Source organism: Ranitomeya imitator, chromosome 4 (genome assembly GCF_032444005.1).
Source record: "Ranitomeya imitator isolate aRanImi1 chromosome 4, aRanImi1.pri, whole genome shotgun sequence".
Taxonomy (NCBI): domain Eukaryota; kingdom Metazoa; phylum Chordata; class Amphibia; order Anura; family Dendrobatidae; genus Ranitomeya; species Ranitomeya imitator.
Genome location: NC_091285.1, coordinates 525,491,145 through 525,512,205, shown reverse-complemented (window position 1 = coordinate 525,512,205; position 21,061 = coordinate 525,491,145). Strand labels below are relative to the sequence as shown.

The following is a 21,061-nucleotide window of genomic DNA, read 5'->3' as shown; positions in this document are numbered from 1 at the left end:
TCACTGACCTGGCCAGTCCTGCGAATGGATTCTCCCATGTCTAGTAACATCCCTACAGTATGCGAGAACCATTCATGTCGCCATGACTTGTCATACTCACACATGGAAACAAATGCAATATTCAAGGCATTGTGCCAATATAACAGACTGGGCACAGTGAGTAGTTTATACCATGTTTGCCTTGAGCAGCAGCACAATTTTTCCGCCCAGCAGTCATAGAAATAGGGTGTGTCCATACAAAGTCACACACTATCCCAACGACCCCCATACAGCAACACTGTAGTAACAATACACCAATACATCACACAACCCCACAATGTGATCGGTATTAAAACAACTTTATTTCACATACCTCAATCTAAACTGAGCTAATTTCCTGCATAATAAAATATTATGAAAAATAGGGAAAGGATTAAACTCTGCCAATTATGTTTATTTTTGTTATAGAACAGGATTGGTCATTCATAGTGATCACGTACAATAACCCACGGTCAAATCTACTGGTTGAGGCACATGACAGAACATGGTACCGGGAAATATTTAGTTCCACTGAACCAAAACTTTCCAAGGACACCAACTACTGAGTAGCCGGCGTAGAACTACAAGGAGATTTTTATTCCACAAACATTGTTGTCCTAACGAACAGTCCATATTTTGTGGTTTCCTGTTCCTCTAGTCAAAGATTTTCCTGTAAGATATGGAAACCATCAGTAGAAGTTTCTTGGCACTAGAGGTTCAGTTGGTGAGAGCAATGAGCGCTTCTACCACATTTCCCATGTGTTCTCGCAAACTTCGTTCTGCTACCGATCGAGGAATCTCCATTTCATGCATCTGAAATAAGAGAAAGCATTAATACGAGAACTCCCCGTCCTGACAACACACTTTACCCCGAAGGATGATCAATCATTACTCAAAGCGGTTTTTGTTTTTATTACAGAGGTAAGAAAACTCTTCTGTTATGTGATCGTTCACAGGTATTTAACATTTTTCCAAATTGATTATAATAAAAATCTTTATTTTTTATATAGCGCTAACATATTCCACAACGCTTTACACACATTATCATCGCTGTCCCAGATAGGGAATTTAGATTGTGAGCCCCAATCAGAATGTCTTTGGAATGGCAGTTTACATCAGATACATCTAAATGATAACATCACTAACTTCCTTCATAACCCAATTTTATGACATTTTTAGCATTTACGTCTTTGTTTTCCTCCCCTCTTCCCAGGAGCCATAACTAATTTTCCGCCCCCATAGCAACATGAGGGCTAGTTTTTTTGTTTGTTTGTTTTTTACTAGAAAAATAGGAGAAAATGTGTGTTGAAATTGCAAAAAAAAAAAAATCAAAAACAATTATTTTTACTTTTTACAGTATTCACTCTCAGAGAAAAAGTGACCTGGCAACATAGTTCTTCAGGTTAGTATAATTACGGCAATACCAAATTTGTATATGAAAGCCACAGCTTCATGAGAAGCATGCCCATATAACAGTTATGAGAAAGTAACATACAATCCAATTCTATTAAAGGGCCATAACGGATATATCTATGGGATAATCGCTACCATAAGATAAACTACCATAGAAAAAACACGATCAAAAACACCCAACAAAGTTGTAATGAAAAATTTACAAATATTTTATTAGATATAAATAAAACAGGATATTTGACAAGGCCAGGGAGGGAAGAAAAGTACACTCAGGCCACAATGTGCACAGGGAAACGGCAGGGGTACAAGCATGTGGGCCATCAAAGTAGAAACAATCAATATCATAGTTCCAAAGGAGGACTCAAATGAAGTCTAAATAGTTGCACCGAAAAGGAACATATAGAACTATAACCGGCCATAACAGGAAAGGTATACCCTCACGAAGAATGAATCTAATAAATGCAACAGTGGCTACTCTTAATTATACATGATTACCTGAGCAGGCACGGAAGAACGATGGTCCACAGCGTGTACCCACCCCAACGCGCGTTTCGGCGTGATGAGCCTTTCTCAAGGGGTTGAGAAAGGCTCATCACGGGGTTGAGAAAGGCTCATCACGCCGAAACGCGCGTTGGGGTGGGTACATGCTGTGGACCATCGTTCTTCCGTGCCTGCTCAGGTAATCATGTATAATTAAAAGAGTAGCCACTGTTGCATTTATTAGATACATTCTTCATGAGGGTATACCTTTCCAGTTATGGCCGGTTATAGTTCTATATGTTCCTTTTCGGTGCAACTATTTAGACTTCATCTGAGTCCTCCTTTGGAACTATGATATTGATTGTTTCTACTTTGATGGCCCACATGCTTGTACCCCTGCCGTTTGCCTGTGCACATTGTGGCCTGAGTGTACTTTTCTTCCCTCCCTGGCCTTGTCAAATATCCTGTTTTATTTATATCTAATAAAATATTTGTAAATTTTTCATTACAACTTTGTTGGGTGTTTTTGATCGGGTTTTTTCTATGGTAGTTTATCAAATTTGTATATGGCAAAAACATTTTTTCAGATATTCAAAATTTGCACCGAACTGATGTTTTTATTGATACAATTTTGGGGTAGATGCAATGATTTTATGGCTTATTACTTTTTTTTTTTTAGCAACCATAAAAATGGTTTATGACCACAAAAAACAAGCAATTCTGGCATGTCATGTTGATTTTTTTTCTCACTACTTTTACACTGCATTTGCTCATCAGGTTACCTAATTTCCAACATTCAAATATAATAATAAAAATCTAGAAGTTCAAATCACTCCCCTTTCGCCCAATTAAAAAAAATAAATAAATAAAAAAAATCAAATATACAAATTTGTAACGCAGAGTTCAGAATCGCCCGATCAAAATAAAAATTAACATGATCGCTAAACGGTATAACGAGAAAAAAAAAAAATAAAACCACCAGAATTACATTTTTTTTTTTTGGGTCGCTGCTACATTGCAATAAATTGTAATAACGAGCAATCAAAAGATTGTATCTACACCAAAATAGTATCAATAAACACGTCATCACGGCGTGCAAAATATAAGCCCTCACCCAGCTCTAAAACACGAAAAATGTAGACACTTCAGATCTCGGAATATGGCACCATTTTTAACAAATTTTGGATTTTTTTTCCTCACCATTTAAATAAATAATCTATACATGTTTGGTGTCTGAACTCAATGACCTGGAGAATCAATGGCAGGTCATTTTTAGCATCTAGTGAACATGGTAAAAAAAGCAAAAACAAAAAACAAACAACTGTGGGATTGCACTTTTTTTGCAATTTCACAGCACTGGGAATTTTTTTCCCCGTTTTCCAGTACATGATATGTTAAAACCAATGATGTCGTTCGAAAGCACAACCTGTCCCAAAAAAACAAGCCCTCACATGGCCATATTGACCAAAAAAAAAAAAAAAGTAATGGCTATGGGAAGAAGGGGAGCAAAAAACAGGAATTCAAAAACTGAAATACCCCTGGGTCCTAAGAGGTTAAGCCAAGAAACTGGTGAAAACGCCTTAATGCGAGTTTTAGAAATGCAAAATCACACTCGTGAGTGTGCAACTGAGAGCAGATCTGACTTCTTGACAAAGTGCCTGGTATGCCTTACATAGAACGCTGGAGTCCTGGGTTCAAATCCCACCAAGGACAACAACTGCAAGGAGTTTCTATGTTCTCCCCGAGTTTGTGTGGGTTTCCTCCGGGTTCTCCGGTTTTCTCCCACATTCCATAGACATACTGATAGGGAATTTAGATTGTGAGCCCCATCATGGACAGCGATGATAATGTGTGCAAAACTGTAAAGCGCTGCGGAATATGTTAGCACCGTATAAAAGATTATTATTAATACTATCACTTGAGAAAAGTATAAAAATATATTTTAATCAAGTGAATGGGAGATAAACTTCAGCACTAAATGTGCAAAGCTGTGGTGTTCGGTAGAAGCAGTTATCAGATGATCGGTGGGATTGCTGGACCTCCACTGAACACTAACTGATGAACTGCCCTAAGGAGGTGTTTTCATCAATATATTAGGCCAAGAAAGCTTTGTTAAGCTCCACATCTTTGGAGGCATTTTCAAACTAATTCATACTCACAATAAGCTCCACATCTTCCTTCTTGATGGTAACTTTTGCCAATTCTTTTTCTCTGAAACAAAAAAGCATTTCTTTAGCAGTTTACCCAACATAAGATTAGCCTTCATCCTGAAAGCACATTATACCAATAGGCCATGACGAATGGCTTTTGTTATATGATATATTAACTTCTAAGTTTCACACAAAAATTTAAATAAATTACAGTCTGGGATAAGCATGTCACAATAACACAGGAACCATACAGTATCAATAGTGTAGGTATAATATACTAGATGGAGGGTGGTAATGTCACGATGGGGGCAGGCTTTGCAGCGTTGAGAATCAGTGTGTGTGTGTGTGTGCGTCTCTGTGTGTGTGTGTGTGTGTGTCTCTCTCTGTGTGTGTGTCTCTCTGTGTGTGTGTGTCTCTGTGTGTGTGTCTCTCTCTGTGTGTGTGTCTCTCTGTGTGTGTGTGTCTCTCTGTGTGTGTGTGTCTCTCTGTGTGTGTGTGTCTCTCTGTGTGTGTGTGTCTCTCTGTGTGTGTGTGTCTCTGTGTGTGTGTGTCTCTGTGTGTGTGTGTCTCTGTGTGTGTGTGTCTCTGTGTGTGTGTGTCTCTGTGTGTGTGTGTCTCTGTGTGTGTGTGTCTCTGTGTGTGTGTGTCTCTGTGTGTGTGTGTCTCTGTGTGTGTGTGTCTCTGTGTGTGTGTGTCTCTGTGTGTGTGTGTCTCTGTGTGTGTGTGTCTCTGTGTGTGTGTGTCTCTGTGTGTGTGTGTCTCTGTGTGTGTGTGTCTCTGTGTGTGTGTCTCTGTGTGTGTGTGTCTCTGTGTGTGTGTGTCTCTGTGTGTGTGTGTCTCTGTGTGTGTGTGTCTCTCTGTGTGTGTGTCTCTGTGTGTGTGTGTCTCTGTGTGTGTGTGTGTCTCTGTGTGTGTGTGTGTCTCTGTGTGTGTGTGTGTGTGTGTCTCTGTGTGTGTGTGTGTGTGTGTGTGTCTCGGTGTGTGTGTGTGTGTGTGTCTCTGTGTGTGTGTGTGTGTGTCTCTGTGTGTGTGTGTGTGTGTCTCTGTGTGTGTGTGTGTCTCTGTGTGTGTGTGTGTGTGTTGCGTACGGTGTAAACAGTGTGTGGTGCGACGGTGTTCCGCTGGTGGTACCACGCAAGAGGCTGGTACCACCAGCAGTTTCCATATTGAGACATCCATCACTTGGGTGTCCCAATATGGAGGTCGGTGAACATCCGCCGCTTCGAATTCTGGGATCTGGACGGAACAGAATGTGAAGACATTACAAGGTAAGTATATATTAAGATTTTAGGGTTTTCTATTATTCTTTTAGGCTTATTTAAGCATGTTATACCTTGCTGAGCCCCTATTGCAATAATCTCAGTTGCTAAGCTAGCACTGTAACCACTTCATCGTATGGATCATGGGGTCCCCATCTTGAGGATATGCCATCATTCACCATTGTAGACAAAAACCTTTTAAAAGAACTTGACTAGTTAAAAAAAAAAAAAGCGTCAAAAATATCAAGATATACAACTTAAGTGTCCCAATATATGAATATCAATGACGGTCCCAGCAAGTCTACTGCAGGCATGTGCAGCTAAGCCAGCCTCTTTCTGTCATGGTCAATGCATAGTATAAGTGGGAAGCAGGCTAGCTTAGCTATAGAAATGAGTCAGCCAGCCTGACCATAGCAGTGGCCATGTGTAGACACTAGTGATGTGCGAATGTGATCGGATAAGATGTTTTCCGAGCATGCTTATGTGCTATCTGAGCAACTTCGTCGTGCTCGAATATGTTTGAATCCCCACAGCTGCATGTCTCGCGGCTGCATGTCTCGCGTCTGTTCAACAGCCATAGTTCATGCATGGATAGCCAGTTTGGTAAACAATCCCTGCATGTTTTGCAGCAGTCAAACAGCCGCGAAACATGAAGCCGCGGGGACTCAAACATATTTTTCAAGCACGCTGAAGTCACTTGGTTAGCACACGAGCATGCTGAGATAACACCTTATCAGAGCATGTTCGCTCATCACTAGTAGGCACAAGAAAAGATTACCCATGTCACATACAAGCCAGAAGTCAAGATGCTAGGACTGGATATCCTCAGATAAGTGCACCTTTTTAAATGACTTATACAAGTTGTTTATCTTGCTACATTAAATATATATTTGAACAGGAAAGCCCCTCTAAGAATAAATGCAGTTAAAGGTAATCTGTCACCAGGAGAAATGCCCAAAACTAATGTGTGTAAATCGCTAAATAGGCATATATTCCAATTATGTAATCATGTCGGAATTCACTATCATTTCATTTAACTCATTTCAGCCTCACACAGAACTAGGTGACATTTACAATCCAAATCCACAGAAAGAATTGACATACAGCAGATTTAAAGGGAACCTGTCAGCAGGTTGTTCGACTCCAAAGTAACGTCAGCCCAGTAAAGTACCTGTAATGATGATTACTTCCATACCTTAATATTTATTATTATTATTTATATAGCACCATTGATTCCATGGTGTTGTACATGAGAAGGGGTTACATACAAGTTACAGATATCACTTACAGTAAACAAACTAACAGTGACGGACTGATACAGAGAGGCGAGGACCCTGCCCTTGCAGGCTTACATTCTACAGGATTATTTAAGTCCATGTCTCCGTTGTTTCATAATCCATCGGCGCCCCAGATCCCTTGAGGTGGAGAATGCACAGTAATGTCCCAATAACATTGCGAGAGCTGGACCATCCATTTACACATGCGCCACCCTCGGAAACAATGGCACCTGCGTGAGATCTGATGCGAGGGAGCAGGTCACAAAGACTCATCTCGTGCAGGCGTTGTCATTCCCAGGGAGCGCAGATGACTAGGTTGGGTTTTTTTTTTTAAAAACACTACGTTACTGTGCATGCGCCGCCCCTGGAAATGACATACACAGGGAAGCAGTTCACAGAGAAAGGTGACCTGTCAATCACTGCCAGGAGGCCGGCACCAGAAGGAGAAAGAGGGCGAGCGGCCTGACAGCTGAATGTACAGGCCAAGCACATTGCACTTGTGAGCCGATTTGAATAAGAATTCACCAATGGATTTCGAGATAAAATCAAGGACATATAATGTGAGGGTATGGAAGTGATCACGATTACATGCATTTTACTGTAATAATACTTTGGGGTCTAAAAACCTCCTGACATGCTTCCTTTAAAAGTCTGCAATTCATGCGCATTTAGGGGTGAAAAAACAGGATTTTTGGTAGTTTACCGTAAAATCTGTTTCTCGGTGCCTTCATTGGAGGACACAGGAACTATGGTGTATGCTGCTGCCACTAGGAGGCTCTGACACTATGCACAAAAAAAGTTAGCTCCTCCTCTGCAGTATACACCCCACCGACTGGCATTATGAACGTCAGTTAGTGAGAAAGCAGTAGGAGAAAAATAATAAGGTTGAAATAACTACAAACATGAGAACTGTAAACATGAGAACAGTCATAGAACATAGAAATTGAATAATATGGGAGGGAGCCGTGACCCCCAATGAAGGCTCAGAGAAATCGATTTTACGGTAAGCAACCAAAAATCCTGTTTTCTCTATCGCCTCATTGGGGGACACAGGAACCATGGGACGTCCCAAATCAGTCCCTGGGGTGGGAAAAAAAAAAAAAAAAAAAAACAGACTTCCATCAGGTCAGAGGACTCACCACTGCCGCCTGCAAGATCCTTCTGCCTAGGCTTGCATCCGCCGAAGCGTAGGTATGGACCTTGTAAAATTTGGCGAATGTGTGGATGGAAGACCAGGTTGCCGCTTTGCAAAGCTGTAGGGTGGAAGCCCTGTGGTGCACCGCCAAGGAGGCACCAACTGCCCGGATAGAGTGAGCCTTAATCCCAGGAGGGGGCACTCTGTTCTTGGCCGGGAAGCCTCCAAAATTGCCGTTCTGAGCCAGCGAGCAATAGTCGCCTTGGAAGCCGGCAGGCCTCTACGCGTGCCATCAGGAACGACGGAAAGAAAATCCGTCTTCCGGAAAGAGGCCGTTCTAGCCAGGTAGATCCTCACCGCCCTGACGAGGTCCAGCTTGTTCAACGATCGCTCCAGAGGATGGGTCGGATCTGGACAACAGGACAGTAGAACGATGTCCTAGTTGAGGTGGAAGGTGGAAACCACCTTAGGGAGGAAGGAAGACCGAGGCCTCAGGACCACCTTGTCCTAGTGGATAACCAAAAAAGGAGGTCGGCAAGAAAAAGGCCGCCAAACTCAGAAACGCGTCGGATGGAGGTGATGGCCACAAGAAAGGCCACCTTCCAAAATAGAACTGACAGGGAAACTTCCCCGAGAGGCACAGAGGGGGAACCCCTCAGAACCTCCAGCACAAGATTAAAATCCCATGAATCCACAGGAACCCTGTATGGAGGGACAGCATGGGTTACTCCCTAAAGGAAGGTTCTGACCTGTGGCCGAGAAGATAGTGTCTTCTGAAAAAGGATGAAGAGCGCAGAAACCTGGCCCTTTAGGGAACTAAGAGCAAGGCCCGAACACAGTCCTGCCTGAAGGAAGGCAAAAAAGGATATGGACTCGCACCAACAGAAGTTAGCCTTCCAGGTACGATAGTAGATCCTGGAAGACGAAGGCTTCCTAGTCTGGATCATAGTGAGAATCACCCAATCCGAAAGGCTGGACGATCTTAGAACTGCGGTCTCAACAGCCACGCCGTTAAACTGAGCGACCGAGAATTAGGGTGGCAGATCGGACGATGAGGACAGCAGATCGGGTCTGTCTGGAGCCACCAGGGGGCGTCCGCGAGAAGATTGACGATCTCTGCAAACCAAGGTCTCCTGGGCCAAACCGGGGCGATGAGAATGACCGGCACCTTCAACAGAGAAGGGGCGATGATAATGAACGATCATCATCTTCAACAGCTTTGGAAAAAAGATCAGGGGTGGAAACAGATAGGGGAGCACGAACTGCGACCAAGGAATGGCCAGAGCGTCGACACCCACTGCGAGAGGATCGTGGGACCTGGAGACGAACCGAGGGACCTCCCTGTTGATTCGGGACGCTGTGAGGTCCACAACCAGACTACCCCATCGAATCTGATGGAAGACCTCCTGATGCAAGGACCATTCCCCTGCCGCGAGGTCCTCGCGGCTGAGGAAGTCGGTGGCTCAATTGACCACGCCGGGGATATGCACTGCGGATATCACCGGGACCGTTGCCTCTGCCCAAAGAAGGATCTTGGATACCTCGGCTGAGAACTCCAAGCCCCCCCCCCCCGGAAGTTGACATATGCCACTGCTGTGGCATTGTCCATCTGGATTTGAATTGGCAGACCCTTGAGAATCCTTTCCCAATGAAGAGACAAAGATGGTCAAAAAAAAATAAATAAATAAATAATTGAGGACATTGATCGGCAGAGATCACTCCTGCGCCGACCAACGACCCTGAACAGTCAGGTGACGAAAAACCGCACCCATCCGAGCAGACAGGTGTCCGTCATCACTATCTGCCAGAGAACTGGAAGGAAGGAAGGAAGGACCTGCCCTGGGAGATGATAGGTAACGTCAGTCACCAGTTGAGGGACCGTTTGACCCAGGATAAAGATGAATCGGACGATCCAGGGAAGAAAAAAAAAAAAACAGACCTGTCCCAGTTATAGAATGGCCTGCTGAAGAGGTCAAGAGTGAAACTAGGCGAAGGGAATCGCTTTCAATGTTGGAACCATCCTGCACAGATCCTTCATGGCCGATCGGAAGGAGGTAAGCTGAGGACCCTGGGAACTCTAGTCTTCGGGAAGGAAAACTTTGGTTTTACGGGTGTCGAAGAGCATGCCCGGAAAAAATAGGCGCTGAGAAGGAACAAGACAGGATTTCTTCCTGTTGACAAGCCACCCAAAACGGGCTAGATGAGGTTGTTGTCGAGGTATGGAAAAAAAGTACTAGGTCCCTGACCCTCAAGATGGCTATCAGCGCTGCCATGATCTTCGTCAAAAACCCTGGGAGCGGTTGCGAGACCGAACGGCAGGGCGACGGACTGAAAGTGCTCCTGAAGTACTGCAAAGCGCAGGAATTGGTGATGTCCTGGGAATATAGGGACATGGAGGTAGACGTCCTGGATGTCTATGGAGCACAGAAATTCCTAAGCCTCCATGGAAGCAATTACTGAACGAAGGGATTCCATCCTGAAGTGTCTCAGACAAATTATCTTGTTCAGCAATTTGAGATCCAGGATGGGACGAACTTTGCCATCTTTTTTCGGTACCACAAAAGATTTGAAAAGAAACCTGTGATCCATTCTTTTTCTGGGATGGGAACGATTACCCCGGATTTGAGGAGAGAAGCGATGGCTATGAAAAAACCTGAAGCTAGAGCAGGGTCTCTTGGGGGGGGGGGGGGGGGGGGGGGGAATGGGATTCTAAGAATCGATCCCGGGGTCGTGAAACGAACTCCATTGTGTATCCCGAGGATACAACTTCCCCCTGACCCATGCGTCCTCTACTGAGGAGATCAAGACATCTCTGAAGAAGAGGAGATGGCCGCCCAGCCTGGGAAGTGGGTTAGGTTCTTGTCGTGAGTCATGCCAAGGTGGATCTTTCAGTCCTTGACCTGGAAGATCTACCTTGGGAGTAGCAAGAACGCCAGGAAGGAGTAGGTCTAAAGGATACCCTCTTCTTCTCTTGACGTGCTTCTGGCCTCTGCTGTTGGTAAAAGGAATCTGAGGTCGCGAAACGACGAAAGGGCTGAAAAGTCCGAAATTGCTGCCTAGGAGGAGGGCGGCGAAGTTTAGGCTGGGCAAGTAGGGAACTTGTGCCCCCGATGGCATCTTTAATGATTTGGTCCAGCTTAGAACCAAAGAGACGTGAACCCTGAAAAGGCAGGCTGGTAAGGGACTTTAGAGAAGACAAGTCCGCCTGCCACGCCTTGAGCCAATCGGTCTGGCGGATGGCTACAGCATTGCTGGACACCTGAGCCGCAAAAGGCGCAGCATCCAGGGAAGCGGAGACCCAGTATTCACCGCATGAGAAATCTGGTTGGCAAGCTCCGCCAGCTGTCCAGGTGGGGCCCTGTCCAGGATGCCCCGACGTAGTTGTTTGACCTAGTTGGATATGGATTTTAAAAACCAAGTAGAAGCAATGGCCAGGCAAAAGTAGACGCAGCCGTTTCGAAGGCTGACTTCGCAAAGGATTCTATGACCATCGTTAGAATCTTTCAGACATGCTCCGCCAGACAGCGGAAGGACCGTGTTGGTGGACAGCCTGGAAACTGGAGGATCCACCGAGGGAGAAGCAGCCCAATTAGCGGTGAGCTCCGGAGAAAAAGGATATAAAACGCCAAGGCGCTTTCCTCTCTGAAAGCGTCTGGTTGGATTCTCTTTTTCTCCGGTCAGGATCTCCTCGAATTCAGGGTGAGGAGCGAAGACCTTGGAAGATGGCTTCGACCGTCTAAATGAAACCGCCTGATCCGCGGGTTCCGTAGAGGAATGTTTGATGCCACAGGTCTGGTTGATTGCTCCAATGAGGCTCTGAACCATATCCCTCATGTTAGCGATTTGGTCAGAATGCAGCTCCAAAACGTCCCTCTGAAGGTGCGTCCGAGAACGCCTCGCCTGACTCGGGGGAGAGGATCGGGAAGAACCTGACCTCTGAGATGGACCGTGAGGCGAGATGGAACGAGAAGAGGAGTCGGGCGGCGCTCCTCTCTGTACCCTTTACGGCCTATCTTGGCAGGCTCAGACGGGCTTCCTGTGACCTGCAGGCTACCGCGGAGGTCTGCAAGCGCAACTTATCAAGAACGGACACCGGGTTCTGGGATACCCTGGTGATATCCGCCACAGATTAAGACAGAGAGGAAGCCCACCCTAGGACAGGGGCCTCACTCTCACTCGGGGCAAAGGGGGGCTCCTGAACGGTGGGTACAGTGGAATCGCTGCAGTCCTGACAGGTGGGAGAAGACTTACCTGAGGGGAACCTGCCCTTTCAAGGAGAGCACAAAAAGTGTCTGACTAAAGAAGGAAGAGTATCAGTCTGCAGTGCAGAACTACTCACGGCAGATGTCCTGGGTAGCTTCTGCTGTAGAGGATGGATGGAGGAGGTCGTCGGGGAAAGCAGGTCCTGTAGGAGGAATCACTGCTGGGTCCACACGCTGGGAATGGTGACTGTAGATGAAGCAGTGCAAAAAACGTGCGCTGCTGAAAAGGAGGACGTGCAGGTCTCTGAAGTCCGCAGCACGAGCCAAGAGGCGCCGAAAGCAGCCGGTGCTGAAGCTGCACGAATGAGGGTACAAAGATGGCGCCGGCCGCAGTCTGTGCTGAGGCCGGGAGGAGTGGGCGGGGCTAAGCGCTGGAGAGAAGAAGGGAAGACGGGTGGGAGAAAAGCCCGCCGGAAAGAGAGGACGGGCGACAGAGCCATAACGCCGCACTAGGCTCCGACAGAAGACGGGGCCTAAATTAGCCCCCGGTGGCCAGCGGGAAGGGAAACCGCGGCGTGGAGGCCCTGCAAGGCTAGCCCACCCGAAGGAGAGAGCGGGGGGCAGAAGGCACTGCGGCCGGACTAGGCCCCGACGGAAGCAGAGGCCTGGATTAAAACATGGTGACCGCCATGGGGGCAGAGACAGCGCAGAGACGTTACAAGGCCTCGGCGTTACCGCCACAGTGAACCTCCTCCATGGTGGACCCATACTGAGAAAAAGGGAACCATCCGCACAAGGGAAACTGAAGAGAGATCCAGGGTGAGGTAAGAGCCCTGGACCCCCAAACTGTGGGACACAGTGCCTTCCCCATACAAAAACCCTCACCTTTCCTTTGAATGATCTGGGATGGGATGGGGAAAATACTCACCTCAAACATCCCACGCCGTTACTAACCTGAAGAGGAATGAGACGTCCAGGAGCTGTGATGGACGTCCTTGTCTCCGCAACCGACAGGCTCTGGTGGGCGAGTGGGTGGCGGACCGGACTTCTGAGCATGCTTGAGTGCTAGGATCTTTGTCCTGCTAAGGCAGTGGTCCCCAACTCCAGGCCTCGAGGGCCGCCAACAGTGCAGGTTTTCAGGATTTCCTTAGTATTGCACAGGGGTTGGAATCATCACCTGTGCAGATGATCACATTACCACTAATGCAAAACTAAAGAAATCCTGAAAACCTGCACTGTTGGCGGCCCTCGAGGCCTGGAGTTGGGGACCCCTGTGCTAAGGGATCTATGAGGATACGGGGTGGCAGTACATGCCGTACTCAGTCCATATTGTGGGATTACAGGTGTGACTGTTCACCCTGTATCCCTCCGGAAAATCTGAAAGAAAACGACGCACATTGAGGTAGATAAGGGTCTAATGAAAGACCCGTGTCCACCTCCTACTGACACGAAGCTAAACTGAAGTTCATAATGCCAGTTGGTGGGGTGTACACTGCAGAGGAGGAGCTAACTTTTTTTGTGCGTAGTGTCAGAGCCTCCTAGTGGCAGCAGCATACACCATGGTTCCTGTGTCCCCCAATGAGGCGATAGAGAAATCTACACTGACGGTAAGAAAATAGAAATTCTGCAGCTAAAGTGCCTGTGTGCGGTTACACTGTGACAAAAAAGCAGAAGATTTAATTCTATAGTATCTTGTCATTATTTCATCATGCACATTGTAATCTTAGTTTCCTTACACTTGAACATTATGTAATATGTAGAGGGGACACATCAGAATGATGGGAGTCGTGCCTGTACATTAGTAGAAGGGATGATCTCACCGTTCTTGTTTGGCCTTCTGCTCCCTTGACCGCCTGTCTCCAATTACTGACATGGCCTAAAATACAATCAGACCAAAGTTACACAGGAATGGCTCCTGCTCGGCTGGAGCAGGGCGGGATTCTATAACACACGTACAGGTACCTACCAACTCTGAGCCAACATCCAGGGGCACAATAAAACCTGCCGATCCCACAGCTGATCTAGCACATGTTAGACATGCTAAGAGTTGTCAATGACATCTCACACATGAGCTGCAGAGAAAATCAGGAACAAAGATCCTGTGGATGTGACAGCCGTAGCGTTTCCATTTATGCCGCACCCACACACACAAAAAAAAAAAATCACAATGCAAAAAGGGCAATCCACAACCAGAGCGCTTATGGGTCAAACTGTGCAGTGATGCCCTACAGTACAAGTTGGATCTGTAGAAGCGCTGGTTCCAGCACGAAGCGGCAATCGCCCACTCCACTCCCGCACACCCCCTGCTTACCGCTCCTCTGGTCATGTTCACTGGAACAAAGGACTGTTAAAATTGCAACGAGTGCCACTTTTCATTTTTTCTCCTCTATCTTCATGTGATCCGCCAATCAGTGCTGGATCAGGCAAGTTGCTATATATCAGAGGCCTTTCTATGCAGATGAGATGTAGGACGGGCACCCACATAGCTTCCCTTTCACATGACCAATGTTATTCTATGGCGAGACACTTTTTCCTCCACAGGCCGAGCCGCCATGTCGGAGTTTGATCTGATATTCGGAACATACTCTGCCATGTAAGACAATGAGTGTGTGGAAAACATGGGACCACACTCAGATGACATGTTCCAGCAGTCCGGTCTCTGGGCACTGACAACAGATCGGAGCACACCATGATCAGAGTGCCATTAACATATATTCCACATGAGAGAATCTATGGCTGTGTGCCCTTCTACCTCATCTTCCTCCACTCTAGAGTCACTCCGGGCTTCACGGAAGGCTGCAGCAGTGATGTCACGACTATAGCACACAGGACTGCTGCAGCCAATCACTGCGATCAATGACCCACACCATCTAGACCAGCAGCACCACTGACCCCAGTGATTGACTGTAGGACAAGGAGAGGCCGCACTGGACCCCCAGAGTGTATGTAGAAACTCAGGGGTTATTTGCCTGCCTGGAGCATTGGAGCAATAATCTCTGAAGGAGCTGGAAGACCCCTCCAACAACCTGCCAGGAAGAAAAGCTCTCTGCTCATAACAGCCAATCACAGCAAAGCTGTCACCTCTTATTCTGTTCTCGAGAAGTAAAAGCTGCGCTGTGATTGGTTGCTGTGGGCAGAACTGCTTGCATACCTCCCAACCGTCCCTCATTGTGCGGGACTGCCCCGGATTTGATGCTTGCCCCGTCTGTCCTGCCCGGGACGCAGAGCTTCCCGCAGACAGAACAGTTGAAGCTCCTGTCACACGCCCCCTTTTGTTAGGCCACGCCCCTTCCCCGTCGGTGTGTTCCTGAGTCTTCAGTGTGCCTCACAGTTCAGAGAGAGGGGACACCTGAGGTGAGTACATAACACAGCCGGACACAGCCTGGGTGCCGGCGGCAATGTAAGCAGCAGACCATGAGTGGACTGGAGGCTGCTAATGGGACAGATGCAGATCAGTGAGTAGTGGATGTCACAGAGATGACTCCTCCGTCCAGTGCATTGTGGAGGAGGAGCAGCTCCCAGGGAGAGAGTGACAACACTAATCAATGTGGCTGCTTTATTTCCCCAGGCATAAAAGTGCTAATCCCCTATGACAGTCAGTCACTGTATCATCATGTGCTAATTACAAGCTGCAGCTCCGCTTGGTGCACACACGCGGCTGAGGCTCCGCTCAGTACACTTCGTACACACACACACGCGGCTCCGCTCGGTGCACCTCGTGTACACACACACACACGCGGCTCCGCTCGGTGCACCTCGTGTACACACACACACACGCGGCTCCGCTCGGTGCACCTCGTGTACACACACACACACGCGGCTCCGCTCGGTGCACCTCGTGTACACACACACACACGCGGCTCCGCTCGGTGCACCTCGTGTACACACACACACACGCGGCTCCGCTCGGTGCACCTCGTACACACACGCGGCTCCGCTCGGTGCACCTCGTGTACACACACGCGGCTCCGCTCGGTGCACCTCGTACACACACGCGGCTCCGCTCGGTGCACCTCGTGTACACACACGCGGCTCCGCTCGGTGCACCTCGTGTACACACACGCGGCTCCGCTCGGTGCACCTCGTGTACACACACGCGGCTCCGCTCGGTGCACCTCGTACACACACGCGGCTCCGCTCGGTGCACCTCGTACACACACGCGGCTCCGCTCGGTGCACCTCGTACACACACGCGGCTCCGCTCGGTGCACCTCGTACACACACGCGGCTCCGCTCGGTGCACCTCGTACACACACGCGGCTCCGCTCGGTGCACCTCGTACACACACGCGGCTCCGCTCGGTGCACCTCGTACACACACGCGGCTCCGCTCGGTGCACCTCGTACACACACGCGGCTCCGCTCGGTGCACCTCGTACACACACGCGGCTCCGCTCGGTGCACCTCGTACACACACGCGGCTCCGCTCGGTGCACCTCGTACACACACGCGGCTCCGCTCGGTGCACCTCGTACACACACGCGGCTCCGCTCGGTGCACCTCGTACACACACGCGGCTCCGCTCGGTGCACCTCGTACACACACGCGGCTCCGCTCGGTGCACCTCGTACACACACGCGGCTCCGCTCGGTGCACCTCGTACACACACGCGGCTCCGCTCGGTGCACCTCGTACACACACGCGGCTCCGCTCGGTGCACCTCGTACACACACGCGGCTCCGCTCGGTGCACCTCGTACACACACGCGGCTCCGCTCGGTGCACCTCGTACACACACGCGGCTCCGCTCGGTGCACCTCGTACACACACGCGGCTCCGCTCGGTGCACCTCGTACACACACGCGGCTCCGCTCGGTGCACCTCGTACACACACGCGGCTCCGCTCGGTGCACCTCGTACACACACGCGGCTCCGCTCGGTGCACCTCGTACACACACGCGGCTCCGCTCGGTGCACCTCGTACACACACGCGGCTCCGCTCGGTGCACCTCGTACACACACGCGGCTCCGCTCGGTGCACCTCGTACACACACGCGGCTCCGCTCGGTGCACCTCGTACACACACGCGGCTCCGCTCGGTGCACCTCGTACACACACGCGGCTCCGCTCGGTGCACCTCGTACACACACGCGGCTCCGCTCGGTGCACCTCGTACACACACGCGGCTCCGCTCGGTGCACCTCGTACACACACGCGGCTCCGCTCGGTGCACCTCGTACACACACGCGGCTCCGCTCGGTGCACCTCGTACACACACGCGGCTCCGCTCGGTGCACCTCGTACACACACGCGGCTCCGCTCGGTGCACCTCGTACACACACGCGGCTCCGCTCGGTGCACCTCGTACACACACGCGGCTCCGCTCGGTGCACCTCGTACACACACGCGGCTCCGCTCGGTGCACCTCGTACACACACGCGGCTCCGCTCGGTGCACCTCGTACACACACGCGGCTCCGCTCGGTGCACCTCGTACACACACGCGGCTCCGCTCGGTGCACCTCGTACACACACGCGGCTCCGCTCGGTGCACCTCGTACACACACGCGGCTCCGCTCGGTGCACCTCGTACACACACGCGGCTCCGCTCGGTGCACCTCGTACACACACGCGGCTCCGCTCGGTGCACCTCGTACACACACGCGGCTCCGCTCGGTGCACCTCGTACACACACGCGGCTCCGCTCGGTGCACCTCGTACACACACGCGGCTCCGCTCGGTGCACCTCGTACACACACGCGGCTCCGCTCGGTGCACCTCGTACACACACGCGGCTCCGCTCGGTGCACCTCGTACACACACGCGGCTCCGCTCGGTGCACCTCGTACACACACGCGGCTCCGCTCGGTGCACCTCGTACACACACGCGGCTCCGCTCGGTGCACCTCGTACACACACGCGGCTCCGCTCGGTGCACCTCGTACACACACGCGGCTCCGCTCGGTGCACCTCGTACACACACGCGGCTCCGCTCGGTGCACCTCGTACACACACGCGGCTCCGCTCGGTGCACCTCGTACACACACGCGGCTCCGCTCGGTGCACCTCGTACAGCCGCGTGTGTACGGAGCGGAGCAACATGTGAAAGGTGTACGGAGCGGAGACGTGTGTACGAGGTATATGGAGCCGTGTGTACGAGGTGTACGGAGCCGTGTGTACGAGGTGTACGGAGCCGTGTGTACGAGGTGTACGGAGCCGTGTGTACGAGGTGTACGGAGCACAGCCGCGTGTGTACGAGGTGTGCGGAGCAGCATGTGAAAGGTGTACGGAGCGGAGTCGTGTGTAAGAGGTATACGGAGCCATGTGTACGAGGTGTACAGAGCACAGCCGCGTGTGTACGAGGTGTATGGAGCACAGCCGCGTGTGTACGGAGCGGAGCAGCATGTGAAAGGTGTACAGAGCGGAATCGTGTGTAAGAGGTGTACGGAGCCGTGTGTACGAGGTGTACGGAGCACAGCCGCGTGTGTACGAGGTGTACGGAGCTGAGCCGGGTGTGTACGAGATGTACGGAGCGGAGCAGCATGTGAAAGGTGTACGGAGCGGAGTCGTGTGTGTAAGAGGTGTGCGGATCAGAGCAGAGTGTGAAAGGTGTATGGAGCGGAGCCACGTGTGTACGAGGTGTACAGTGCTGAGCCACGTGTGTATGAGGTGTACAGAGCAGAGCCATGCGTGCTCAAAGTATACGGAGCGTGTGCAATGTGTATAGAGCGGAGCCGTGTGTGTACGAGGTGTATGGAGCGGAGCCGTGTGTGTAGGAGTAGCTATGTGCGGTCATTATACAGTATGGAGCATCATGTGCGGCCAATATACAGTATGGAGCATCATGTGCGGCCAATATACAGTATGGAGCATCATGTGCGGCCAATATACAGTATGGAGCATAATGTGCGGCCAATATACAGTATGGAGCATCATGATGTGCGGCCAATATACAGTATGGAGCATCATGATGTGCGGCCAATATACAGTATGGAGCATCATGATGTGCGGCCAATATACAGTATGGAGCATCATGATGTGCGGCCAATATACAGTATGGAGCATCATGTGCGGCCAATATACAGTATGGAGCATCGTGTGCGGCTATTATACAGTATGGAGCATCGTGTGCGGTCATTATACAGTATGGAGCATCATGTGCGGTCATTATACAGTATGGAGCATCATGTGCGGTCATTATACAGTATGGAGCATCATGTGCGGCCAATATACAGTATGGAGCATCATGTGCGGTCATTATACAGTATGGAGCATCATGTGCGGTCATTATACAGTATGGAGCATCATGTGCGGCCAATATACAGTATGGAGCATCATGTGCGGCCAATATACAGTATGGAGCATCATGTGCGGCCAATATACAGTATGGAGCATCATGTGCGGTCATTATACAGTATGGAGCATCATGTGCGGTCATTATACAGTATGGAGCATCATGTGCGGTCATTATACAGTATGGAGCATCATGTGCGGCCAATATACAGTATGGAGCATCATGTGCGGTCATTATACAGTATGGAGCATCGTGTGCGGCTATTATACAGTATGGAGCATCATGTGCGGTCTTTATACAGTATGGAGCATCATGTGCGGCCAATATACAGTATGGAGCATCATGTGCGGCCAATATACAGTATGGAGCATCATGTGCGGTCATTATACAGTATGGAGCATCATGTGCGGTCATTATACAGTATGGAGCATCATGTGCGGTCATTATACAGTATGGAGCATCATGTGCGGCCAATATACAGTATGGAGCATCATGTGCGGTCATTATACAGTATGGAGCATCATGTGCGGTCATTATACAGTATGGAGCATCATGTGCGGTCATTATACAGTATGGAGCATCATGTGCGGTCATTATACAGTATGGAGCATCATGTGCGGTCATTATACAGTATGGAGCATCATGTGCGGTCATTATACAGTATGGAGCATCATGTGCGGTCATTATACAGTATGGAGCATCATGTGCGGCCAATATACAGTATGGAGCATCATGTGCGGCCAATATACAGTATGGAGCACTGTGTGGCCATATTTTTTTGTTTATAATTATTCTTTATGAACAGTTTGATCAGCAGTGCTAAATGGGTGTGGTTGAGACGTGGATATGGGTGTGACTAGTGAATGGGTGTGGTCAGAGGCGTGGCCTAAAATTTGGCCTAAACTTCGTCCCTCTTTCCCAACTTCAAAAGTTGGGAGGTATGCTGCTTGTAATGTCAGTGATGCTGGACCCCGGGGGCTGTAAGCAGCGCTGCTCACTATGGAGCCGGTGAGGCCACAGCCTGCTGCGCCCTGTAGTTCCATCACACATGCACAGCCCAGGACGGCGAGTGCTGGCTCCCCTATCAGGCTCTCACCGTCTCCAGGTTGGAGCTCTGGATCTCCTTCTCCTCCGCATAGTCAGTGACTCTCTCCAGGTCGGCCGCCCCGCTGTCATGCTTGCGGTGTTTGTCCGTCGGCCGCTCGCTACAGTTCTCCTCAGTCTCTAGCTCCAGCTCCACGTCCCCTTCTGCTGCCATGATTCCACTGTGTGCCGGAAAATATGACAGGAAGCTGAGCGTGGAACTGTACTTCCGGCAGCCGCGAGCAACGTCACTTCCGGTGCTAAGGAAGCTGGGCTAGTGGCCGGGTAATGAAGCCTCTGTCGCCATATTGGAGACTGGCAGGTGCCATTCTCCCCCATTACTCGCTCTTACAAATAACATAATGTGTTTTCTTCTTTAGATAACATGTATTTGCCAGTATAATTTCTCTGTGTGAATCCACCTCACAAATACAGGTGACCCTCCCATAATGGCTGCCAGAAGCACCATCAGGTCTATCAGAGCCTCATATCCAGTGCTAGCATGTCCCCATATTCAGTGCTAGCATGTCCCCATATCCAGTGCTAGCATGTCCCCATATCCAGTGCTAGCATGTCCCCATATCCAGTGCTAGCATGTCCCCATATCCAGTGCTAGCATGTCCCCATATCCAGTGCTGCTAGCATGTCCCCATATCCAGTGCTAGCATGTCCCCATATCCAGTGCTGCTAGCATGTCCCCATATTCAGTGCTAGCATGTCCCCATATCCAGTGCTGCTAGCATGTCCCCATATCCAGTGCTAGCATGTCCCCATATCCAGTGCTGCTAGCATGTCCCCATATCCAGTGCTAGC

At 49.7% G+C, this 21,061-nt stretch overlaps 1 protein-coding gene across 2 annotated transcripts; it reads right to left on the bottom strand.

The window, feature by feature from the left end:
- Positions 1 to 322: 322 nt before the first annotated feature.
- On the bottom strand, positions 323 to 20,480 carry HYPK (huntingtin interacting protein K). Of its 2 annotated transcripts, XR_011320801.1 has the most exons (5): positions 20,262 to 20,480; positions 13,755 to 13,810; positions 5,395 to 5,515; positions 4,071 to 4,122; positions 323 to 831 (listed from the first exon to the last, which is right to left on the bottom strand). XR_011320801.1 is itself a non-coding variant. In XM_069766150.1 (4 exons), exons 1-4 carry the CDS (start codon positions 20,421 to 20,423, stop codon positions 736 to 738), a joined length of 366 nt encoding a protein of 121 aa, XP_069622251.1. In that variant the 5' UTR covers positions 20,424 to 20,473; the 3' UTR covers positions 323 to 735. The 2 variants fall into 2 exon arrangements, 1 of the variants encoding a protein (XP_069622251.1); XM_069766150.1 differs by lacking the exon at positions 5,395 to 5,515 and having other exon boundaries at positions 20,262 to 20,473.
- Between the last annotated feature and the right edge of the window lie 581 nt (positions 20,481 to 21,061).